This window comes from Glycine max, chromosome 18 (assembly GCF_000004515.6).
Source record: "Glycine max cultivar Williams 82 chromosome 18, Glycine_max_v4.0, whole genome shotgun sequence".
In the NCBI taxonomy this organism is placed as follows: domain Eukaryota; kingdom Viridiplantae; phylum Streptophyta; class Magnoliopsida; order Fabales; family Fabaceae; genus Glycine; species Glycine max.
Window position 1 is genome coordinate 47,334,058 of NC_038254.2, and position 12,044 is coordinate 47,346,101.

Consider the following 12,044-nt stretch of genomic DNA (forward strand, 5'->3'; position numbering starts at 1 on the left):
GTTGTGTCTTGAACAGTAATAGGTACGAGGATCTAATCACTGTAAATAATAGGTTCTTCCTCAAAGACAACATTCCTTATGTTCTCTTTCTTCCCAAACGCAACTTCCTCAAGAAATCTTGCATTTTCCGTCTCGAAAAAGGCTCTTAAGGTGGGATTGTAAAATTTATAGCCCCGAGAGCGTTCAACATAGCCAACAAAATAGCAGCTAATTGTTCTTGAGTTTAGTTTTTTTCATATGGCCTATAAGGCAGTGCCTTAACTGGACAACCCCAAATATGCAAATGTTTAATGCTTGACCTTTTACCAGTCCAAAGTTCATAAGGGGTTTTATTAACTGTTTTACTTGGCACCCTATTATGGATGTAAACTACGGTATTTAAGACTTCTCCCCAAAGTGACTCTGGCAAAGAGGAATGACTAATCATACTTCTCACCATATCCTTAAGAGTTTGGTTTCTTCGTTCTACTACACCATTCATGCTAGGTTTGCCAGACATAATGTATTGCGGAAGAATTCCACACTCTTTGAGGAAAAGCGCAAAAGGTCCTGGACGTTGTTCTCCTGATCCATCATATCTGCCATAGTACTCACCACCACGGTCAGATTTGACAGCCTTAATTTTCTATCCAAGTTGAAGTTCAACCTCAGCCTTGAAAGTCTTAAAAACGTCTAGGGATTAGGATTTCTCATGTATCAAATATAGGTAACGGTATCTAGAGTAGTCATCTATGAACGTAATGAAATATCGTTGTCCATTCCAAGAAGTTGTAGGAAAAGGACCACAAATGTCTGTATGCACTAGTTCTAAGACGTCTTTAGCTCTTTCGACACCTAATTTCCTTATGTTTGCTCGTTTTCCATATATGCATTCAATACAGACCTCAAAGTCTGATAAATCCAAATGGTCAAGAATTTCATCCAACACAAGTCTCTGAATTCTTTGTTTAGAGATATGGCCTAAATGCTTATGCCATAAGGTGGTTGAATTCTCATTCAATTTTCATTTTGTACCATGTGAACTTATTTGCAGTATTTCATTATAGGAACTAACAACATCAAGCATGTAAAGATTATCAATTAAAGAACCAGAACCAACCATATCTGAATTTTGGTAGAGACTAACTTTATTATTTCCAAATGAACAAGAAAATCCAAATTAGTACAAACTAGAAATAGAAATCAAATTCCGCCTAAAAGATGGTACAACAAAAGTCTCAAATAAATCCAAATAAAATCCAATTTTTAGCTGTAATCTAAAAGTTACAATAGCTTCCACTGCAACCTTCTTACCATCACCCACAAAGATGAATCTTTCATCATCACTTGGTAGTCGGTTCCACAAGCAACCTTGCATAGTCATACCTATGTGAGTAGTAGCACTAGAATTTACCCACCAAGTATCTTTAGGTACAAAAGCCAAATTAACTTCTGAACAAACTAGAATAAGAAATTTACCTTTCTTTATACGCCATGCGGCATACTTGGAACACTCTTTCTTCATGTGTCCCGACTTCTTGCAGAAGTAATAGGCAAACTACTCATCCTTATTTTGTTTCTTTTGCTGAGAAGTCCATTGCGCAGCACCCTTAGTCTTCTTCCTTTTCTTATTCTGAGAGGTCAAAGTCAAGTGAGCACTTCTAGTCCTATCTCTTTGCAGCCTCTCCTCCTCTTGTACACAGTGAGATATAAGCTCATTGAGGGACCATTTGTCCTTCTGAGTGTTATAGCTTACTTTGAATTGCTCAAAGTATGCAGGAAGCAAGATCAAAACCAAGTGCACAAGCAAGTCTTCACCAAACTCTAACTTAAGTGACTTGAGTTTTGATGTGAGATTGGACATCTCCATAATGTACTCCCTTATGTTTCCTTTGCCTTTATACTTCATGGAGATGAGTTTAGCTAAAAGGTTACTCGTCTCCGCCTTTTCATTTTTGGCAAAGTATTACTCAATTTCCTCAAAGAATTTCTTTGCACTTTGACCCTCAGAAATAGATCCCCGAAACGCCTCTAGAATAGAGCGCTTCATGATGATAGGGCACATTCGGTTGGATCGATCCCACTTTTCAATTTTTTACCTCATTAGAGGTTTCCGGAGTGAAAATGGGTGGTTCCGTCCTCAATGCCAAGTCAAAATCCATACAACCAAGAACAATTTCTACGGCTTCCTTCCAGACCTTGAAATTTGTCCCATTCAACATTGGGATAAAATTCACTTGGGCAGTAACATTTGCAGCACTGATAATATTAACTAAACAGAGAACAAAAATAACATGTTCATAAATAATCAAGCAAGTCATATAAAGTATATATAACAAGACATGCAAATATTTCCCATAACAAATCCATCACAAGATACCTAGGACAACATTAATTCTAGTCTTTGGACAGAGAAATTAATTTGTAATTGGTACTTTCAACGCAATGATTAAATATTGACAATTAGTTCTGACAAATAATAGCCTTTCTTTGGACCAACTATTATTCTCATAAAAAAAAACTTAATAATTGTCACAAATTTATCATCGCAGGTATGTTAATATTTGGACAAATTGTGTCTTCCTTTGGACCGAGCACAATTCGCATAAATAATTCCATACTAACATCCATGCAATTTAATTAAATCAATTTACACAATAGAAGTTACTTTGACAACGTAATGGTTCAACCAATTTAATTAAAATTATTGGACACACAATTTAATGGAAAGGATCTGTAATGGTTAAATTTGTACCCAATTGTGATAACAGTAAACGTTTGAAAAACAAAAAAATACAATGATTCATATAAGACAAAAGACCATTGTCTTATTACTGATTCATATAAACAAAAAAATATATATATTTATGAAATTGTGTCACGTACTAAATGCTAACACCAGATACGTAGAACCTTTATCCCAAATATAATAATATGTCAGCAAATGCGACCCAAACAAAAAAAATTGTACAACCCCGTAAATCAAATGCGGAGGTCTTTTATTAATTCTAAAGAGGAGAAAAACTTTATGACCATAACACATAAATTTAGGGGTTTTACAATTTTATTGATCAAAATAGTTTCTCCCCAAAATAAAATTAGGGTTCATATAACTAAAAGGATCCAGATATAATACATATCAAACATAGCTTTAAATTTCAATAATCTAACAGTAATAGTGGCTCTGATACCACTTGTTATTTTTTTTCTTCAATAAACCTTATAAAATACCAAATAAGCACCAAAATACATTACGTCAGATTATCAAGAGATTTTAAGGAATACCTGGATCCATAGAGAGCTTGATCAACACGCAGTGGAATCAGACAGTGGTCACGAACAATTAGTTTAATGATCTTCCTCAACCAAATCACATTCTTCCTTATGGAACCTTCGTTTTCTCTTTAGATGAAGAGAGGGAAATCTGTTTATTGATTTGATATATTGAGGACCATAATTATCCCTTAGGTTTTAACCCTATTAGGGTTCCCATTATCCCATAATGGGCCAAATTGGTTTCCGCTCATTAAGCTCATATCAATTTTCTGACAGTCTAATAGGCTCACTTAAATAAATCACTTTATATTAAACTCATTTAAATATAAATAACTAATATAAATATTATAATATAATATGTAATTCATATTAATTAAATAGGAATTATAAAATTTCTAACAACATTGGGATAGCAATCATTAGGAGATTAAAAAAAACTCAACATGAATTGCATAAATTGCACTTATTATAGATACAAAAATAAATTAGAGGGACCAATAATACTCAAAAAAAATAATAAAAGACTAAAATTGGCAAAAAAAAAATGAAAGAATAAAAAATTAATTAATCCAATGAAAAATACGTGTATTAGTGATATATTTGAAGGGACGAATTATTAATATTATACATAATAATATAATAGTATGGTGTCTGAAAAAGAAAAATAGTTTTCATTTGCATGCACAAGTAATTTTAAAACATACATGTAATCGGTGGCGGATAAAAAATTCCTTTAGTAGGAACATTTATTTTAATATTTTCATTTGAAAAAATATTACACACTTCTATAAAACACACAATATCATGAAAAAAAAAATTCAAAATACCTATGTTTTTGCAAAATTTTATAATTGTTCTCAACATATTTTTATATTTTAAAAATGTTATATGATTTTTTTTACTGTCAATTCTATTAAATATTACAAAGATAAAGTGATTAAATTAATACTAGTTCATTTAAAAATTTGTTTAATGGAAGTAATATTATTTTTTATGGAAAAAAATAAAAGTTATTAAATATATTAATGTAGAAAAAAAAATCTTGTGAAAGTAATTACTTAGATAGAAGAGAACATTTTTAAAGTTTCTTAAAATTACATATAACACGATATATTAACGTACTAATATTTCTTTGTATCTTGAATTAAAAGACTATTATGTCACATGATATATTACGTCAAAGGATTAATTTAGTTCGTTGGGCATCATTATTATTTATCTTTAAAAATTGTACATATCGCTGGGTAGGGGTGTAAACGATGAGTTCAGTCATTGCGTCAATTTTATGGATCGTATTAATATAGTAATATATAATGTTTTTTTAATAATAGTATAGTGTATACAATATAAAATTTGCTTTCTAACTGACAAATTTCGAATTGCTTTTTAGTTTTTATGTCTTCGTCTACTCCTGGCTTCGTCTGTCACTCTGTTTCTCCCAGCGGCAACAAACAAAACAAAGCTAACTCCTTACTTCTTTCACTAATCCAACGAACAAACAAACAAACACCTCTCTCTCTCTCTCTCTCTCTCTCTCTCTCTCTCTCTCTCTCTGCTTCTGCTTCTCTCTCTAGGGTTTGGAGTTTCGACACCATGACGAGGGAGAAGCGTTCTGCGCCATAATTCTAGTAGAGTTTTTGCTCTTTCTCCATGCCAATTCCATTCACCGCGTGCGTCACTGAGCTATTTGTCAACTGCTATGCAACTTTTGCTATTTGTCAACTGCTATGCAACTTTTGCTATTTGTCAGCGATGCTATCTATACGATATAGCAGATTATTGGTTTTCTGCCATTTTCCATGACCTGCAATTGATAACACTGCTGTGTTCTGTTCTTTCTTCTTCCTTTAGACTTTTCAGTTCATATTTTGGTAAAAAAAAAAAAAATAAATCAATTTGTTAGGTTCTTTTTCTATTAATTTTACCATCATCCTTCATTTTATGACTTGATTACTTTGCCCTTATTTCTCCTAGATTTATGGTGATTGTGTGTAAATTGTTACTTATTATTTATCATGAATTTCTTTAATTTTGTTTTTTTTTTTAGGTATTTATATGTGTAGGCTAAATTATTTAGTTTGCATCAATCGTAATATTTAAAATAACAGTCATCCTGATTCCTGCTAGTCTGTTAGTGTTTTCAAAGTTAGCTGCTATGCGCTGTTATCTGAGATTGATAACTATGCCCACCATCAAAATCAACTAAGCCGATTCTGTAGCAGCATTAGTAGATGTTATATAGTTATTAGATTCTTTGGATTTGATATGATTCCAGCTACCTATCTATAGAAAGCATTAAAATAAAGAGAAAATTTTACAATCCTGGAATTGGGTCTTTGCTACCTTAATTTTTAATCAGAACTGGTTGGGGTCTTTGACTAGATTTCTTTTTAGCCTTACAATCACATCTATGCCACATTTCCCCCTGATTCTATGGCTTCTATAAGTAATCAAATGTAGTTTACTTTCAAAAGTCTCTTCTTTAATACTGAGTTCCTGCTTCTTTTTAGGAACGTGAAGAAAGAAAAGGAAAGTTGAAAAGAGAACGTTCAGATGACAAACCTGTGTAAGTATCACAGTCACCTGGACATGATCAGTTATTTCATACTAAGATCCTTAAATCATATGATAGAAGTAAGCTTCCTCCAGGTAAGGATTTCTTTCCCTGGTCAACTCGCTTCCTCCAAGTAAGCTTCATATTTCGTTCCAACAATATTTTCAAATAATGCTATTGTTTGCAGAATTGGGAAATTCAGATAGCTCTTAGTATCTCTTGCTTACTTGTCATTTGCGCCTAATATGGGGTGGGTGGGCATATTTTGATTTGTACATTTATGTGGGGGCAGCTGCACATAATTCAAACTCGGCCAGCTTAAATAGGTTTGGATGATGTGCATGCAAGCCGTTTGTAGCAATACTTTTGCAATAGCAGAGATGCTAGAAATATTTACATAAGCATGGAATAGGTGTCTGAGTGTCTTTATTTATTCATTTTTACGGTTTCCCTTGTGTTTTGGGAACTTGAGGACTGAGGTATGTCTACTGCCAGATAAAACTATTCATGAGCTTTCATCCAACACTGTAAGCTTTTGGGATATTTAGTTAATGGCATGGTGTTGCCAACTCTCTGACCTTTATAGTTTGATTAATACTGCTCCCATTATTTGAATAAAAAATTGAATTTTAACACTAGTCAAGGTGGGCTTGTGCATACTTTACACTCCAAGTTCAAAGACTTTTGTGTGAGGAGGAGGCATGTTGGGTATAAAACTGTTCATGTGCTTTTTTTACCCAATGGCTTAAGCTTTCGTGATGGTTGGTTCATAATAGACTTTATTATTGACCCAAGGGAATTTGTTTTTCAATTAATAGCTTCCATATCATGTATAGAAGTTCTCTTTCTTGTATAGTATCTGATGTTTTTGTAAAAAATGGTTTCCTTGGAGCACAGGTGTGACGATCGAATTCATAAGATTCAAACAATTAAAATGATGGAAGGAATCCTCATTTGTGTGGCTCCTCATTGTCTCAAGTCTTTCTTGAAGAAAGCTGATTTTGAATCTCATATCCAAGACAGCCACGGCAGCCTTCTTCGACCCAATGCAGATAAAGAAGATGGAAATGAGTCGGAGGCACAGAGTGTTAGGCAATCAACGGCTTCAGATTCCACTGCTCGCGGTCCCCAAAGACCAGTTTTTTCTCCTGGTTCAAATTCCCAGCAACATGATCTGGAAGACAAATCTCGTAGACAGACACACCTAGAGAGCAACCAAAGCCACCATATTATGGTCAACAACAACACCCTTCAGATACCATGTCTGCCTCTGTTAGTGGTGGACAACAGGGCTTTCATCTACAAAATTTTGACATGCAGCATCCCCCACAAGATCCTTCCCAGTTTGCTGACAGACAACAGGAAGTTGGTCCAGAGGCCCCATTTCTCGGGTATCCAGCAATGCACCCTGCAAAAACTTCCAATGTTCCCTTGCTGGTTACTTCAAACCCAATGCCGGACCCTCCCATGACATTTGGCTATCCCCCTTACCCAAACGAACGAGCTCAGCCATTTTACGGTGCTCCCTATGATATGCCTAGGCAGGACTCAGGTTCTGATGTAGGTGGGGACCAGAGTTCATTACTGGGTTTCCCACAAGGTGTCCCAAATGGCCCAAATTTTCCAGGAAATTATCCCCAGCCATGGAATTCAGGAATGGGTGGTGTGCCTTTTGAACAAGCACAGGGTGGTATGGTTGTGGATCCAAGGGAGGGCAAAGGTATATTGGCACCACAGCCCATGCCCCTCCCACCGCCACCTCCCCCTCCATCCCACATGTCATATGGGAAACAGAACTACTATTCTGGAGAGCTTGGGCATGATGGTCAGAGTTATGGGGGGTGGCAGCATGATACCCGTGATAGCTTTGGTAGCCAAGGCTAGTAAGGCTTCCAATCTTTACTTTCTTGGATTAGGTTTGGTTACTGTTCAGGATGTTTCTGCAACCGTATTTGTCTCATGCATCATTCAAATTGCTAAACAGCGATTAGACTATTTACTTTTGGGCCAATTTGTATTTTGTATATTTTAATCGAATTTTGAGTTTTTCCATTATCATTTACCAAAGGTAATGAAATGAAAAGTTTTATGTCTTGTTTGGTTGTAGAATCACAATATAAGATAATAAGAATCGGAACCGAGAGAATGTTCGGTACATTAATTATTTTCTTCAATAAATTACTATTAAAAAATATTTTATTAGTTAAACTACTTTTTATGAAAGTTTTAAATTAAAGGTTTCAAACTTAGGAATTGGATATGTACATTTTTTAAAATTATTAGTAAAATACTAGCATTTAATTAAGAACTAAGAAGTTTCAGTTCAAATGAAATTGAATTAGCATATCACCATACCTAGCAACGTATTTTGACTTTCATCAACTTTTTCTTCCCCGTTGGTTCAAGTTTTTCTCTTAGCTTCCGTTTAAGAAACCCTTGCACAATGTAAACACTCAACCATATTAATAATACATATTTTTTTATGGTTTTAAATATTTTCGTTTAGTTTATTTTTTTAATTTTAATTAAATTAATTATGTAGAGATTATATCTATAAATATTTTTCCTTTTTTTAGTTCTTAAATGTTTTTTTTCCTGAACATTTCCCTAAATTATATAGTTATATTTTCTGAAATTTTAAAAGCATTGTTACATTACATAAATATTTGCTGACTATAATAGAGAACACGATCTGTGTTGCTAATAAATTCAATTTATTTCGCTTAGGAGAAATATGTCACACCTGTCCGCATTTTTATTGATATATCTTTTTAATATGTTTTGTAATTATACATAATTTTATCTTTTATATTTTTTTATTTGTTATAATAACATGATAAATTAATATATTATATTTGTAAATATATGTCTATTTATGCACAGTTGACCAAATTATTTATGGTACATATTTAAATGTCATTCTATTTGATAAATGTATTTGTGAAATATTGAAATGGTAATATTATTATGTCACATATTGAATTTTTCTTCTTCTTATTTTGTTCTTTAATTATCTTTACTCTTAGGGTGTATATACTTCTATAAAATGTAAGGTTTTCTCACTTTGTCTATCCTATTTTTTTTATTCTCTCTTTAAATTAAAGGCTTTGCCAACACAACATCATACATGTTTTTCACCATCCTTGAATATTACAAAAATATATATTTTCATGGCTTTCCTTTCCTAAAGGCACAAAGATAATAAATAAAAAAAACTTATAGTATAAATGAAATAAGGCAAAAATTATTAGATTTTTTTATTCTTTATCTGTAAGAATACTTAGAAGAAATAATAAAGTAAGAAAATAATACAGAAGAAGAAAATAATTAAAAAGCCTATAAATTGTAAAATGATTTTTTTACTTTATTTATCCCATTTTTTCTTATTTTTCTCTTCAGATCAAATCGTCTTTGTCAATACAACACCATACAACTTTTTACCTCATGGAATATTAGAAAATTATATACTTTCATTACTTTTGTTCCCTAAAGGCACAAAGATAATAAAAATGTAACTAAAAAGACTTATAGCATTTGAATGAGACAAGGTAAAAATCATTAGATTTTTTCTTCTTTACCTATAAAAACACTTAAGAAGAAAGTCTAGAAGTTTAGAGATCATTGGGTATTCTGACATGGATTTTTTTAGAATATCTTAATAGCAATCACTTCACATAAGGATCCACGTTTAATCATGTTGGTGGAGTTAATATTTTGCTATGAGACATCATACTAGAATTTATGATTACTAAATTATTATAACTGACTTGTCTGTTATCGTCAATATTAAATAGTCATTGAGTGTTTATTAGGACAATATCTTAATAGTCTTATTAAGGATTCAACCAAGTAAAATTTTCTTGACATAAAATATTTGGTTATTATATAAAGAATTCAAAAAATACCGATTTGTATAGAACATATAGGGACTCATTTCATGCTAGCTGATCCACTTACTAAAGGTATGACACTTAAAGTTTTGCATGAGCACACTACTCAGACGGGTGTAATTCTTGATAGTACCTTATTTTAGTGGGAGTTTTACTTATGTTCTATATCTTATGGTTTACAAATATTTTGTTGTTTGGATTTTTTGCAGAAATAAAGTTGAAGTTTACCATTTCATTATCAACTTGTTTTGTTTGTAATATTTATGTTGTGTTTGGATAGATCTTTATAAAGAATGAAGTTTGGACCAGTTGGGAATAAGCATGACTAAGATCACATTGCATGTAATTTTCATGCTGCTTATCCATATTGACCTATGTCATTGAGTGTACTGATGTGGTGATCATTGGGATCTAGTTACATTTGTTGTAGTGACGAAAACTGCAATGATTCCATTATTGATATATGAGATGAACCAAGTTGTTAAGGTGGAAGTCTAAAGGTAAATAACATACAGATGCACGCTTAAGGATTTTTGACATAATTGTTACAATATGTAACTCAAGTGAGAGATTGTTAGAATTTTCTATTTCAATAATTAATGTGAACTAATATTATAAGACAATTATATTAGCTATTTATCATTAGTAGATTTTATTTTATATGATCAAATTAAGTGAGGTCGTTAGACAACCAAATCAGATGATATAGACTTAAATGAACAGATGTTAGTGTTGGCTCAATAGGGGATAATGGAAACCCTATTAGGTTAACACACTATAAGAAGACTATGATTCTCAATATACCGAGTCATCACATATAGTTTTTCTTTTTTCCATCTTAAGAGTTACGAATGTCCTATTAAGGAATAAAAGGTTCTGGTTGAGGAAGAACCACGAAGTCACCCGTTATGCTATTAGCCGGTTATCCGTCCAGTAACAGATCTTAAGAAGAGTACATAGATCAGAAATCACTTACGGATTCAGATTCCACTGCGTTTGTTTGATCAATCATTATGGATCCAGGTATTCCTAAAACTCTTCTTGATAATTACGTTAATATAACGTAATGTGTTCATGGTGGTTATATTGGTATTTTATAAGGATCCTCTAAAATTTCAACAAATAAAAATAAAGCACAAGAAGAAAGTTAAAAAGTCTATAAAATATAATAGGTTTTTTTTTACTTACCTTGTGTCTTTTAATTTCTCTCTTTAGATTAAAGAGCATAGTACCATACATTTTTTATCATCCTGAAATATTAGAAAATTATATATTCTCATGATTTCCTTTCCCTAAAGGTACAAAGATAATTTTTTTTAAAAAACAAAAAACTTATAATAAGTGAATAAGATAAAGAAAAAATCATTTGATATAAAATGATTGATATTATTACTTGGATACATATGAAATTATTGATCATTCTACTCGAGAATTTGACTACAAATGTAACACTTGATAAACTCAAAAACAATTCATTAATAACATGTTTCTTTTTCTAAAAAAGAAAAAAAAGAAGAAGATCAAGAAAAAGACTTTGAATGCTTTGGATGCAAGACAAAGTATTGTTGCAGGAATTACAACCATGTCTTTCCTATGTTGTGTGTCATGTTAAATTTCATCCTTCCAAATGTAATCAAAATGAAAATGAATTTCTAAACATCATGTAAACAAAATTTATACCCGATATAATTATACACTAAAGAGAAAGTTAAAGATGGAGAAGAGAAAAAAAAAATAGATGGAAAGAAAGATGTTACATGCAGAAACTTGAAGTAATAAAAGAAATTATAAAATTGGAACATGATATTTAATTTGAGTATTGTTATTAATTTGAAATGTTCGAAGAAAAAAGTGATGTGTCGTTACGTTGTAAAGGTTAGACTATGTTGTTTAAGGAAATATAGTATAAAATAGAAGTGGAAGGTAAAATAAATCTACAAAAGAATTCAAAAAATAAAAATAAAAATTAAAAAAGATTAATTATTGTTACTACTTTAATATTATTAAGGATAAAATAATCTAAAATTATAAACAACAAAAACAATTACACAAAATAATATCCTCTTTGTATATTGATATAGATATCTTTTAAGTATAAGTTGCCTTTTATTAAGTTGTTACTTCTAGAATTAAAAAAGTAATTAAGAGAAGGTCCTGGAGCAACACCACGTGACAAGGAAGATGAGCACAACTCCAAAAACATACATTAACGGTTCTAATCTATAATTTATCCAACCAATCATGCTAGCCAAAACAAACATTCTTTTACGTGAATATAAATTATATAACATTTTAGATGAATATCTTAAATTTTTAATACACATATAATCTATAAAAATTTAAAA

At 31.6% G+C, this 12,044-nt stretch overlaps 1 protein-coding gene across 6 annotated transcripts; it reads left to right on the plus strand.

Moving 5' to 3' along the window:
• Positions 1-4,615: 4,615 nt before the first annotated feature.
• LOC102668112 (E3 ubiquitin-protein ligase HAKAI homolog) lies at positions 4,616-7,867 on the plus strand. Of its 6 annotated transcripts, none has more exons than XM_041011690.1 (3): positions 4,616-5,126; positions 5,766-5,821; positions 6,707-7,867. In XM_041011690.1, the coding sequence occupies exon 3, from the start codon at positions 7,070-7,072 to the stop codon at positions 7,691-7,693; it is 624 nt and encodes a 207-aa protein (XP_040867624.1). In that variant the 5' UTR covers positions 4,616-5,126; positions 5,766-5,821; positions 6,707-7,069; the 3' UTR covers positions 7,694-7,867. The 6 variants fall into 6 exon arrangements, with proteins under 6 accessions (XP_040867624.1, XP_040867625.1, XP_006602634.1 ...); XM_041011691.1 differs by having other exon boundaries at positions 4,616-4,925; positions 5,766-5,904; XM_006602571.4 differs by having other exon boundaries at positions 4,616-4,925.
• Positions 7,868-12,044: the final 4,177 nt, after the last annotated feature.

What these genes read in the sequence shown, in the direction of transcription:
- LOC102668112 (XM_041011688.1), top strand. Translation starts at nt 7,070, where the DNA reads ATGTCTGCCTCTGTTAGTGGTGGACAACAGGGCTTTCATCTACAAAAT.